This window comes from Garra rufa, chromosome 21, assembly GCF_049309525.1.
Source record: "Garra rufa chromosome 21, GarRuf1.0, whole genome shotgun sequence".
Lineage (NCBI taxonomy): Eukaryota > Metazoa > Chordata > Actinopteri > Cypriniformes > Cyprinidae > Garra > Garra rufa.
This window is the reverse complement of record NC_133381.1, coordinates 13690261-13705107: the sequence shown is the minus strand read 5'-3', so window position 1 is coordinate 13705107 and position 14847 is coordinate 13690261. Positions and strand designations below refer to the sequence as shown.

At 32.7% G+C, this 14847-nt stretch overlaps 2 protein-coding genes across 2 annotated transcripts in view; both read right to left on the bottom strand.

Moving 5' to 3' along the window:
* The window catches only part of ism2a (isthmin 2a), a 31806-nt gene extending 25777 nt beyond the window's left edge, over positions 1 to 6029 (bottom strand). The window contains exon 1 of the mRNA XM_073827139.1: positions 5546 to 6029. Within this exon, the coding sequence (XP_073683240.1) occupies positions 5546 to 5674 (129 nt within the window). The 5' untranslated portion in view covers positions 5675 to 6029. The remainder of the gene's footprint in view (positions 1 to 5545) is intronic.
* A 2813-nt stretch (positions 6030 to 8842) lies between these two features.
* Positions 8843 to 14847, bottom strand: part of sptlc2a (serine palmitoyltransferase, long chain base subunit 2a) — a 32107-nt gene continuing 26102 nt past the window's right edge. The window contains exon 10 of the mRNA XM_073826550.1: positions 8843 to 12105. Within this exon, the coding sequence (XP_073682651.1) occupies positions 11960 to 12105 (146 nt within the window). The 3' untranslated portion in view covers positions 8843 to 11959. The remainder of the gene's footprint in view (positions 12106 to 14847) is intronic.

The window sequence follows — 14847 nt, the reverse complement described above, 5'->3', positions numbered from 1 at the left end:
CTGTGACTTAATTTCCCATAATTGCAACTTTATTTCTAATAACTGTCTTTATTTCTAATAATTGACTTCACATCTTAAAATTGCAGCTCCCTGTATTAAGATCTCTGGCTCAGCTACTGACTGAAGTGGTAACAATCAGGGTTGCCAGGTTTTCACAATAAAACCTTCCCAATTGCTATTCAAAACTAGCTAAATCATGTTTTGTTGGGGTTGGTCCCCCGGCTAAAAGTCTTGTTCACGGGGTGAAATACACAGTTCTGGCTGTGTTCTCCTGGTAAAATTCACATTGCGGTGGCTAAATATTGTTATTAGGGTCACATTAACCCACGGACATGAAAAACAAGTGGCAACAGTGTTTAAGTAGCCATATTCTGCAGGAAAACAGTGGACTTGGCATCACTGGTAAAGATGCATCATAAAATGCAAAGTGCAAAAATAATTAAAAATTTAATTTTAAAATTTTCTCTTTCTGTACTACAACGAACACAAGCACAGCCAGCACAGCACGAGTCGTGATGTCCGATGCGAACAAGTGACTCCTATGAACTGATTCTTTTAGAGAGTGAATCAGAGTCAGTGAGTCAGAGTCAGTGAATCATTCAGAGCCTAGTTTACTCACTTTCTAAACAGCAAGTCATTTTTACCAAAACGTCTCGTTTGAAATGAACTAAGTATGCTAAAGCTTTTCACACAAAGGGACACCACTACAATTTGTACTTTACTTTTGTGAGATTTACATGTTTACAGCTTTGATTCTCAAAATTATGAGTTTACATCTTAGTTTAAACTTCATTGCATCTTTTAGATGAATCCTTTTTTATTTTTTACAACTGTGACTTTATATCTTACAATTGTAACTTTATTTTCTTATAACTATTACTTTTTTTATTTGTAATTATAACTTTATTTCTTAGAACTGCGTTTTCATATCTCAAAATGCAACTTTACATCTTAAAATTGCAACTTTTTCTCATGTCTCACATTTGTGACTTGATTTCTTGTAATCAATTAATTTCTCACAGTTTAAGGTAATTTCTTACATTCTAAACTTCACACTTTATCTCGTTTTTATTTTTCATAGTTATCGACTTTATATCTCAATCTGACTTAATATTTCTTACTCACATGTACCTGTTTTGCTTAGTTTTTTCAAGGGCAGAATTGGGTTTCCATACAAAACACTTTTGTGCGCAGCAAGTGAAGCTCAAGGTTAGAGCGCCTACATGGATATATCCCACCCAGATCCACGTCTGGCTTCTCTCAGATGGCTTGTGTCAAAAACTGTTCATTAACGTCATGTAAGCCTTAGAAATCACATCCCATAGAATTCCTGTTGACACTTGATAACCAACTTGTACCAAACGTACCACTGTACATCTCGATACCAACTGTATTAATGTTATAAACTAAAAAAGGCGGATTGGATACATATCTTTTCTTTTACGAGCTTCAGATGTTTATAATCAGATCTCGGTGCTGCACAACATGTTTTGTAGGGCCAAGATCTAAAAAATTGTTGTACTCAGCAACATGCAGGCACGTTATTAAATCTATTTCTACTCGCATGCTGGTATGTGTGTGTTCTGGTGGTTTTTGTGAAATATTATCTGGTGTTTCTTCATTAAATTCTGAATGTAGCTTTCACAGCGTCTACCAAGGCATTCGCTATATATTTTCAAACAGATTATGGTTTACAGTTTCAGCTTAACCTCAATTAGAGCGCTGGACATTTGAGAGCTTTCCGCACCCGAGTCATCCGGCACAATGCTAAGAAACGGCAACATGAACTTCCAAGCCGGGCTCAAGAATTTGGCGCCATTTGTGGAATTGGTGTCTGCTTGGGCTTGAGGAGAGGAAGAGCCCTGTGATTATTGGGCTTATCAATTATAGCACCAAGGCCGCTGAACTCCTATGAGATTTCTCCGAGCGTGGCGTATCGGATTCCAGCTGGCTGTTTAGATTAGTAAGTGTCAGTTTTTGTGAGAAGCAAAGACTTCCTGTTGCGCCGGGGAAACAATGGCCCTCCCATGTCTGCGCGAACCCCGGTGGCTACTTTAATAAAAACATCTTTCCCAATTGGCTTAAAAGGTGGGGGAGACGTGATGTTTTCACACGGCGCACAAAGACGGTCTTGTATCACCCGAGTACCAATCTGCTTTCTGTCAGATCTTCGCACCCTTGAGAAAGACGTGTTCTTAACCCCCAGCTCAGGTTTGTCCAGCATCTGCTATATTGATCGATTCATATGCACATGCAAGAGGGGCCTTAGTTTTACGTCTAGGACTTGTGTTCAAAATTCTTTTCAGAGGGGAAATGACTGTTAAAAGGCAGCCTAGGGTAGGTTTGCATTTCCTCTCTGCGTTAACACTCCATAAAGCTGATCCGTGAAAAAAAAGTCACAGCATAACCCTGGATTCAGTGTGACCTCACTTCTCTGCTGAAGGAGAAATGATTGAATAAAATGCCCAAAACAACCCATGAACATTAAACTGTGGTTTATCATTTAACAGACGGGGCAAATTAACCGTCCCGCCGTTCCAGGCATTAATCGCACTTTAACTATGGAAACTGTATTTTTAGTGTAGTTTGACCTCTAATAGACTTTATCCTGGTTCTTTCTGGATATGATGATAAACGATTCATACCTGTCTGACAGCTGCTGCTCTATGAAAACTTATTTGAATTCATTTAGTTCTAAAGCATAGTAAAGCAGACTGGGGCTAATTGTCACAATATATATTTCACAATTGCAACTTTATTTTTCATAATTGTGACAATTTCTTAGAAGTGTGACTTTATACTTCAAAATCGTAACTTTACATCTTAAAATTCTTTAAAAAATTAATTTCTCAAACTGATGCGTTTACATCTTAATTTCAACTTCTTATTTCACAATTGCTATATATATAGACTATATCTCAACTTTATATCTTAAAATTGCAACTTCATTTCTCAAAATTAGGAGTTTACATCTCAATTATGACTTTATATCTAAAAACTGCAACTTTGCATCTTAAAATTGCAACTTCATTTTTTCAAAATTAGGAGTTTACATCTCAATTTCAACTTCACTTTTCACAATTACAATTTTATTTCTCATAATTGTGACAATTTCTTAGAACTGCAACTTTATATTTAATAATTGTAACTTCATATCTTAGAATTGCAACTTCATTTCTCAAAATCATGAGTTTACATCTCAATTGCAACTTCATATTTCACAATTACAATTTCATTTCTCATAATTGTGACAATTTCTTAGAATTGTGACTTTATATTTCAAATTTGCAACTTTACATCCTAAAATTGCAACTTTATTTCTAAAAATTATAAGTTTACATCTCAATTGCGACTTTATATCTCAAAATTGCAACTTTATTTCTCATAATTGTGACAGTTTCTTAGAATTGCGACTTTGTATCTCAAAATTGCAACTTCATTTCTTAAAATTATGAGTTTACATCTCAGTTGTGATTTTATATTTCAAAGTTGCAACTTTATTTCTCATTATTGTGACAATTTATTAGAACTGTGACTTTATATCTCAAAATTGCAACTTTATATCTTAAAATTGCAACTTCATTTCTTAAAATTATGAGTTTACATCTCAATTATTTTATATCTCAAAATTGCAAGTTTATTTCTCATAACTGTGACAATTTCTTAGAATTGCGACTTTATATCTCAAAATTGCAACTCTACATCTTAAAATTGTAACTTTATTTCTCAAAATTATGAGTTTACATCTCAATTGCGACTTTATATCTCAAAATTGCAACTTTATTTCTCATAATTGTGACAGTTTCTTAGAATTGCGACTTTATATCTCAATATTGCAACTTTATATTTTAAAAATGCAAATTCCTTTCTTAAAATTATGAGTTTACATCTCAGTTGTGATTTTATATCTCAAAGTTGCAAGTTTATTTCTCATTATTGTGACAATTTATTAGAACTGTGACTTTATATCTCAAAATTGCAACTTTATATCTTAAAATTGCAACTTCATTTCTTAAAATTATGAGTTTACATCTCAATTATTTTATATCTCAAAATTGCAAGTTTATTTCTCATAACTGTGACAATTTCTTAGAATTGCGACTTTATATCTCAAAATTGCAACTCTACATCTTAAAATTGTAACTTTATTTCTCAAAATTATGAGTTTACATCTCAATTGCGACTTTATATCTCAAAATTGCAACTTTATTTCTCATAATTGTGACAGTTTCTTAGAATTGCGACTTTATATCTCAATATTGCAACTTTATATTTTAAAAATGCAAATTCCTTTCTTAAAATTATGAGTTTACATCTCAGTTGTGATTTTATATCTCAAAGTTGCAAGTTTATTTCTCATTATTGTGACAATTTATTAGAACTGTGACTTTATATCTCAAAATTGCAACTTTATATCTTAAAATTGCAACTTCATTTCTTAAAATTATGAGTTTACATCTCAATTATTTTATATCTCAAAATTGCAAGTTTATTTCTCATAACTGTGACAATTTCTTAGAATTGCGACTTTATATCTCAAAATTGCAACTCTACATCTTAAAATTGTAACTTTATTTCTCAAAATTATGAGTTTACATCTCAATTGCGACTTTATATCTCAAAATTGCAACTTTATTTCTCATAATTGTGACAGTTTCTTAGAATTGCGACTTTATATCTGAATATTGCAACTTTATATCTTAAAAATGCAAATTCATTTCTTAAAATTATGTTTACATCTTAATTGAAACTTTATTTCTCACAATTGTGCCAATTTCTAGAATTGCGACTTTACATCATAAAATTGCAACTTAATTTCTCAAATTGATGAGTTCACATCTCAATCAGAACTTTATATTTCATAATTGCAACTTTATTTCTCACAGTTGTCACAAATTCTTAGAATTGCAAGTTTTTATCTCAAAATTGCAACTCTACATCTTAAAATTGCAACTTCATTTCTCAAAATTATGAGTTTGCATCTCAATTGCAACTTTATATTTCACAATTGCAACTTTATTTCTCATCATTTCTTAGAGGTGTGCTAGTTGTCACAATGAATATCAAATAACTGCTTTGGTCAAAATATTGTGATATATAAATGCGTCCTTTTAAAACATTCTCCTTTCAGTTAAAATATAGCAGTCAGCAATTGAAGTGGATCAAAACCTTTCATCAAAGTTGTCCCAACACCAAAACAATACCCCTTCATGTTATGAACATTTTTTGATCCACTTCAAATGTTGACCACTAGATATAAAATATATATTTATAACACACACTTGTTTGACTGGATGGTGTGGTTATTAGATGTGACATCTTTCCTATTGGTTAAAAGACCAGATCAAGTGACAACATTAATTTTCTGCACATCACTGACTAAGATAGTCACAAAACTACTTTTAGACCTATAATTTATTTGGGATTTTCTGACAAATAATATAATAGGCATTATAAGTCTTGATTCGTTTAGATATGGATGTTGTAAAATAATATTTCATTTTAAAAATAGCTAATTAATAATCAATCAGTGCTGAAATCCTACCTCTACAGATGTTCCACTCTTGCTCTTGATGTGATTTGCTCTTCGTCTTTTTGCAGGGAACCCCTTCACCAACAGAAGACAAAGTGTCAAGAAAACTGCCCACCGTAAAGCTTGGCTTCGAATCAGCATGACTTCGTAAATAAATATTAATACGGACAGTTTTTACTATGGTTTTTGCTATCGTGCACCACTTTTGGTGAGCTTCTGTGAGCGTCTCTCAACCCTCTTCAGTCGCAAGGTTCTTTTACGTCTCTTTCTTTGTATATATGACCATCCCTCGCATAAAACCAATCCATCTAACACGTCAGAAAGGCATTAGGCATTAAACAAGTAAAGCAAATTCCCAGTGAGTAACAGAGCAACCCTCATGTCCGCGTGTCCCTCAGATCTTCTGACTCTGAAAGGTTCTTGGTCTCCAAACGCATTTCAGCAGTTCCCAAACTTTGATATTCCCCTCAGAGTTCTTCTGGTGATCTTCCATGTGTCGCGCCTCTATCAAGCAGAAAATATATAAAGAACAGTCTTGTTTGAGTGGGATTCTCCGGTGGATAGCTCCTCAAACACGCGTCTCACGGAACGCAATGTGAAGGTCCAAGACGCGAAGAAGCTCAACGCAGCGCTCGTATCCTCACTAGCCGTGAATGCAGATCTATGATGCGCTCTTGACTCAGGCCCACAGAAGTCTACACCTCATGCAGGTACTGTGGTGAAGTGCCCTCAGTAAATCACTGGCTGGATGTGACATTCATCTCCCTCCGCTTGCGTGACGTCTCTGGAGGAGGGGTTCATAAACCCCGCTCTGACTGACTGACTGAATGAATGAATGAAGCGTTAGAAGCTGGAGCTGCGTGGGGTATATCCTCGTGAGACCCAGTAAAGACGAAGGTTTTGGTTTACTTAACGCATTATCTAAAAATAAATATACTAATGTAATAAGATATTCATATTTAAATATATTAATAAATAATATTTTTTACATAAATGTCGTATCCACAAGAGAAAATGACCCCGTTGATTCTTAATACTGTGTTGTTACCGGAATGAAAAGCTGTGTTTTTGTTTAGTAATTGTTGTAATAAGTCCCTGTTTGTCCTGAACAGTTAAACTGCCCGCTGTTCTTCAGAAAAATCCTTCAGGTCCCACAAAATCTTTAGTTTTTCAGAATTTTTGTGTATTTGACGGTTCAAACGCTCACTGATGCTCCAGAAGGAAACATAATGCATTAAGATCTAGGGGGTGAAAACTTTTGAACGGAATGAAAATGTGTAGATTTTTCTTATTTTCCCAAAATATCTTTTTTTTTTTTTTTTCATTTAGTACTGACCTTCAGAGCCTGCTGAAATAAACAGCTAAAACCAGCCTGCTGACCAGCTAAAACCAGGCTGGTTGACCAACTAAAACCAGCCAACCAACCTAGGCTGGTTTTAGCTGTTTTTTTTTTTTTCAGCAGGGGAAGCTACAGAAGATAGTTACATGTTTCCCTAAAGACAGAATGAGGTAAATTTACCCTGGTCTTCAAATTTTAAAAGTTTTCACCCCTGGCTCTTAAAGGAGTAGTTCACTTTCAGAACAAAAATGTACAGATAATGTACTCACCCCCTTGTCGTCCAAGATGTTCATGTCTTTTTTTCTTCAGTCGTAAGGAAATATGTTTTTTGAGGAAAACATTTCAGGATTTCTCTCCATATAATGGACTTCTATGGTGCCCCCAAGTTTGAGCTTCCAAAATGCAGCTTCAAAGGGCTCTAAACCATCACAGCTGAGGAAAAAAAGGGTCTTATCTAGCAAAACGATTGGTTATGTTCTAAAAAAAAAAAGTACAATGTATATACTTTGTAGCTCTGTGTGTACTCTGCAGAAATTAAAAAGTATATCAATTGTAAATGTTTTTAGAAAATAACCGATCATCCTCAGCTGGGATTATTTAGAAGCTGCATTTTGGAAGTTCTCAGGGGCACCATAGAAGTCCATTATATGGAGAGAAATCCTGAAATGTTTTCCTCAAAAAACACCATTTCTTTACGACTGAAGCAAGAAAGACATGAACATCTTGGATGACAAGGGGGTGAGTAAATTATCTGTAAATTTTTGTTCTGAAAGTGAACTACTCCTTTAATGCATCGTATTTCCAAAGAAATCCTTTTTACCTGAAGGATTTTTCTGAAGAACACTGGGCAGTTTAACTGTTCAGGACATACAAGGGGCTCATGAACAACTATCACAAAAAAAACAAAAAAAAAAACATTCAGGTAACAACACAATATTACGAATCAAGTGTATGTAAACTTCTGAACAAGGTCATCATCTGATCTTAAAATTCTAAAAGGTTTCACCCCTTGGCTCTTAATGCATCGTGTTTCCTTTTGGAGCATCAGTGAGCGTTTGAACCTTTTGTAATAGTTCCATGTGAGTCCCTCAGTTGTCCTTAGATGGTTCAAATACACAAAAAAGCTGAAAAACTACAGAATTTGTGGGACCTGAAAGATTTTCTGAAGAACAGCTGGCGGTTGAACTGTTCAGGACAAACAAGGGACTCGTGAACAGCCATCACAAAAAAAAAAAAAAAAAACTTCAGATAACAACAGTATTAAGAATCAAGTCTATGTAAACTTTTGAACAAGTTCATTTTTAGAAATTCAACTATTATTTTCTCTTGTGGACTATATGTAAATCATCTTTGATGTGAAATACCTTATTCAGGTCAGTGCTAAATAAAAAATAACATCCGTTTTGTATGATCCCTCTTATTTTGGTAAAATAATTAACATTTTGCAGATTCTGCAAGGTGTATGTAAACTTTTGACTTCAACTGTATATCATACATTAGCATTTTAAAATATATTAAAACATAAAATTAGTATATATTACTGTTTTATTATATTTGTAAACAAACAAATGTAGCCTTGGCATAAAATACTCGCAAAAACAATTAAATATTCTTACCAACCATTTAGATATACATTTTATAACTGTACTGTATATAATAAATATATATAACTGATGTATTTTTTACCGTTTTATTCATTTTTGAAAATAAAAAATACAAATATTTTCATTGTTTTGTGAATTGAAGCGTTGCCAACAGTCTATTCCAAGAAGCTTAATATGTACAGTATGTTTCCTCTAATGTGGTCTTGTGGTCATTTATGTGAATTCCTCTGAGGTATTAATTCAAAACTATCGCATTTGTAATCTAGCAGCCACTGGATAACCGACATAATTTAATTTTGACGTAAGTCAGGACAGTATAGAAATGTGCAAAATGTAAAGTGAGAAAAGGACACAAAAGACCTTAACAATACATTTAGTCATAGTAATTTAATTTCCTTAGAGGAGTGGAACAACTCCTGAACTGATGAAGCCCACAGTGTACTTTGATTCAAAAGTAGGTCTTAAAAACAGGCAGCAAAATCCAAGTGACATTAGAACACATACAGTGAATGTACTGTAAAGCATGTGTTTTATCTTTGTAGTTGGATTAAATGTCAGAAAATAAAAATATACGATTGTTTAAAACATCTCTTAATCTGTGTAGCTTCTCTTCTGGTTGTATATAAAGGAACACATGTTTAAAAAATGGTTAAAAAGAAACATCCCTGGAATTTGATGTTGTATAAGACTTGTACTAAATTAAATACATGGGAGAACATACTACCCCACAGGACCAAAGCAACATTAGCCACAAAACAGAACATAGAGTGTACAGATCAGCACCTTTGAAGCGTCATAAACCAGCAGATTCAGTGATTACATCCCACATGCTTGGCTGGGAATATTAAAATGATAGAAAAATACTCATCAGTAGTATGTGCACTGAGAGCATGCACATCATGCATGTGCATATAAGAGGATATCTGGAGCTGCCGTTGATGATTAAAGTACACTTCTCCCAACGATAAAAGATATGAAACATGAATAATAAATAAATATGTACATAAAAGAAACATATACATAACATAAAGCTCCTTTTATGAATGACGAAAGACTTTGGAAATCATAAGACGCCGAACGTCAATCAATATCGAAAAAAGCTTATAAAACTACACGATGAAAACTCGTAAGAGAGAGCAAACTTATTAGTTTTTCATGGCATTGCATTCATACACTAATAAGTCACTATTAAACTAGTTATTAGAGGAACTGATCATCCAAAATTTTAAATCTGCTGAAAATGTACTCAGCCCCAAGCTGTCTAAGATATACAGTTGAAGTCAAAAGTTTACACACACCTTGGAGAATCTGCAAAATGTAAATTATTTTACCAAAATAAGAGGGATCATATCATACAAAATGCATGTTATTTTTTATTTAGTACTGACCTGAATAAGATATTTCACATAAAAGACATTTACATATAGTCCACAAGAATTAAATGAAAAATTACCCGTTCAAAAGTTTACATACACTTACATACACTCAATATTCTGTTGTTACTTGAATTATCCACAGCTGTTTTTTGTTTTTGTTTTTTTGTTTAGTGATAGTTGTTCATGAGTCCCTTGAATGACTGTATGATTTTGAGATCCATCTTTTCACACTGAGGACAACTGAAGGACTCATATGCAACTATTACAGAAGGTTCAAACGGTCACTGATGCTTCAGAAAGAAACACGATGCATAAAGAGCCAGGGGGTGAAAACTTTTGAACAGAATGAAGATGTGTACATCTTTCTTATTTTGCCTAAACATCGTATTTTTGTTATTTAGTACTGCCCTTCAGAAGCTACAGAAGATACTTAGATGTCTACCAGAAGACAAAATAAATTCAAAAAACCTAAAGGATTTTCTGAAGAACAGCGGGCAGTTTAATTGTTCAGGACAAACAAGGCACTAAACCAAAAAAAAAAAGCAGCTGTGGATCATGCAGGTAACATCACAGTATTAAGAATCAAGTGTATTATATATAAACATCTTTTATGTGAAATGTCTTATTCAGGTCAGTACTAAATAAAAAAAATAACATGCATTTTGTATGATCCCTCTTATTTTGTTCAAATAATTAACATTTTGCAGATTTCAAAACTTTTTTTGACTTCAACTGCAGATGACTTTGCTTATTCATCAAAACAGATTTGGAAAAATTTAGCATCGAATCACTTGCTCATCAATGGATCCTCTGTAGTGAATGGGTGCCGTCAGAAGTCTAAACAGCTCATAAAAACATCATAATAATCCACATGACTCCAGTCCATCAATTAACGTCTTGATGATGGAAAAGCTGAAAGTTTGTAATATATCTTCTATCCATAATATTGCTTTCTCCAGTTAAAGCTGTATGAATCAGGAGAGAAATATGCACAGATCAAGCAGCTTTTAAAACAAAATCAATACAAAATAGTCATAATTTAGCTGGTTCAAAGTTAAAATGGCTTGATGGATTTCCTACAAACATGCAGCTTTTCGCTTCACAAGACACTGATGGACTGGAGTTGTGTGGATTACTATGATGTTTTTGTCAGCTGTTTGGACTCTCATTCTGACGGCACCCATTCACTGCAACGCATCCATTGGTGAGCAAGTGATGTAATGCAAAATCTGGATGAAGAAACCAATTCATCTACATCTCGGATGGTCTGACGATGAGTAAACTTTCTGAAAACGTTGAACTATTCTTTTAAAGTTGTAGTTTCCACAAGGTTTTGGATCCCTACCGCACAATGTGCGCTCCAGCTTTGGATGCATATAATCAGCATCCAAGTTTCCTCAGAGGTGAAAATGTGATAAATACGCATGTTTCTACCTAGGCTTCCCTCAGACATAACCAACATCGCCCTCTGCGATTTGTATCTTGATGAAAAAATAAATATCCTGGTAACATAAGAAAAACGATAGCCGGATTGAAGCAAGACACCAGAGCTGGCCGCAAGTCAAAATCTGTGGAAACAACAACAACTAGAGAGCCAAGTTGTGGAGGTTTTGGAGTTTGATTTAGGTAACACAGTGAATGTACTGACAATGCAATAAGAAGAACCTGTAATTCCTTTCATAGGTCAGGATCCTCGGAATTATGGGTTCGCTGCCAGTCTGTTCTCACTTACTTGAGAAAAAAAAAAAAAAACGTTTCAATTTTTGTACACAAAATGGTTTTGAAGGCTGCAGTGACATATGGCTTTAGCAAGTACACAAGCAGCTTAAAGCCTCCTGTGGCTGGCAGAGAAAAATCAAGTATTTATTATCCTAAACGAATGCCACAATGAAACCTCAAGTCAAAACCAAACTGAGGTGACAAATGCAGTAAGTGGGGGTATTTCTTTTTCTAAAAGCATCAGTGTTTTCAAAAGAGCTTCGTGTGTTAAAATAAAGATGATATACCTAGGTTTTAAAAAAAAGAGTTATATTTATTAAGTGGTTCGCTGCTTCCTTTCAGAGAGCAGAAGATGAGCAGTGCACATTTGGTTCAGATTGGAAGTATGTCACTCTTCGTTCTCCTCATATGTGGTCTCGTCAAAGGGCCGGTCCAACGAGGGAAGAACTTTGCGGCGTGAATACTTCAGCTGCAGCAGATCGCCGACTTGACTGATCACATCCAGCGCCTGAAAACAATCAACATGCTCCATTACTTTCATGGTTACACATGTAAGTCATAACATGCTAATGCTGAGAAGCAGCTGCCACCTACTATGCAGTACTTTAGTAGTTGGATACAATATAGTCATGGCAATGCTAGTTGCATTGTTTATACTGCAATTGATTCCATACAGATTTCTGGTTCAAGTTACAATAAAACGCACAAAATGTTAAATATTAAGGAAACTTGTTCATTTTCAAAGAAATGTAAGACTACATGCACTAGGGTGGATCGATATATTTTATATATGTTACGATACATGATTGAGAAACACTGTAAAAAATAAAGTGCAATTAGATTAGGTAAGTTCAATGAACTGATTCAAAACTTTGATTTAATGATTCTTTTGAATCATCCCTCAAAAAAGTCTTTGCTTGACATCTGTCACATATTACAGCCATATGTGACCCTGGACCACAAAACCAGTCATAAGGTTAAATTTTCATAAAACTGAGATGTATACATCATAAATAAGCTTTTTATTGATGTATGGTTTGTTAGGATAGGGCAATATTTGGCTGAGATACATCTATTTGAAAAACTGGAATTTGAGGGTGCAAAAAAATCAAAATACTGAGAAAATCACCTTTAAAGTTGTCCAAATTAAGTACTTAATGCATATTACTAATCAAAAATTACATTTTGATATGTTTACAGTAGGAATTTTACAAAAAAATCTTCATGGAACATGATCTTTACTTAATTTCCTAATGATTTTTGGCATAAAAGAAAAATCAATAATTTTGACCCATACAATGTATTTTTGGCTATTGCTACAAATATACCCCAGCGACTTAAGACTGGTTTTGTGGTCCAGGGTCACATATTTGTTTCAGCCAAAAATGTTGATAAATACAGTTATTTTCGTGCATATAAATAAAACATTTTTTTTTTAATATTTAAATGCCATTTAAAAATATTATTTGGTGTGTTGATCGGTCAAAAACTATGTTAATACTCTAAAACTAGATTTTTACTATTATTTATTACTAGATTTTAATCATTGCATTAAACATTTTAAATCTACTTGTCAAAAATGTTTCTCTGATTTTAAAATAAAAACAGGTAGACAAAGTAGAATAAATTAAAAAAAAAATTTTCAGCCCTAAAACTTTTAAATGTTTATGTACTTCATACAATCTTAGTCATTCATAAATTGAGGAAATGCTAGAAAATATGACAAAAGGACACTTAAAATACAATAAAAAACTAATAAAAAAAAAAAAATCAATTTACACACTAAATATTTACCAAAAAGCAACAAAAATATGGTGGTATGTTTTTCCATTAAACTGTCCAGCCCTAAACCCTTCAAACAAAATATCACCAATTAGGCTAAAAAAGTATTGTTAATACTTTAAAACTAGATTTTTACTATTATTTATTACTAGATTTTACTATTTGCATTAAACATTTCAAATCTACTTGTCCAAATTTTCTGTCTGGTTGAAATGAGGGTTTCTCTGATTTTAAAATAAACAATAAAGTAGACAAAGTAGAATACATTAAAAAATAATAATATATTTTTTAGCTTTTTTAGTGATATTTAGTATATATCTTGATTTATGTATTTGTCCTATATTGTGAATTAAAACCTTCCAATTTTATGTACGTTTTACAATCTTGATTATTCATCAATGGACGAAATTATAGAAAATATGCTCAAGGGACAATGAATAAAATAAAATAAAATATTCATCAAAAAGCAACAAAAATATGGTGTATTTTTCCAATAAACTGTCCAGCCCTAAACCCTTCAAACTAAATATCACCAAAAGGCTAAAAAAATATTTTGTGACATTTTTCCACCCTTCATTTTTTTTTTCATCATCAATGGTAGAAATGAATGATATAACATATGGCAAAAGGACACAAAATAAAATAAAATAAAATAAAGAATAATAATTCAAGATATGTAGTAAATATTTAACAAAAAGCTAAAAAAATATGGAGGTATATTTTTCCATTAAACTGTCCAGCCTAAACCCCTTCAAACTAAATATCACCAAAAGGCAAAAAAAAAGTGTTAAATATACTTTAAAACTAGATTTTTACTTAACATTAAAATAAAACAGCATAATATAGGATAAATAGATAAATCAAGATATATACTAAATATCACCAAAAGGCTAAAAATAAATATTATATATATTTTTTCCACCCCTAAAACCTTAAAATGTTATCTACTACCTACAATCTTAGTCATTCATCATTGGAAAAAAATGATAAAAAATATGACAAAATGACACTAAATAAAAAAATAAAATAAAGATAATACCAAAAAAGAAAAAAGAAAAGAAAATCAAGATATGTACTAAATATTTACCAAAAAGCAACAAAAATATGGTGCTATATTTTTTCCATTAAACTCACTGTCCAGTCTGAAAAGGCTAAAAAGTATTGTTGATCATTTTAAAAGTAGACTTTTACTATTATTTATTACTAGATTTTACTATTTGCATTAAACATGCCAAATCTACTAAAATAATAATAAAAAATAATAAATCAAGATATGTAGTGAATATTTATCAAAAAGCAACAAAAATATGGAGGTATATTTTTCCATTAAACTGTCCAGTCTGAAACCCTTCAAACAAAATGTCACCAAAAGGCTAAAGTAGTATTGAATATACTTTAAAATTAGATTTTTACTTTACATTAAAATAAAACTGCATAAAATAGGACAAATAGATAAATCAAGATATATACTAAATATCACCAAAAGGCTATAAA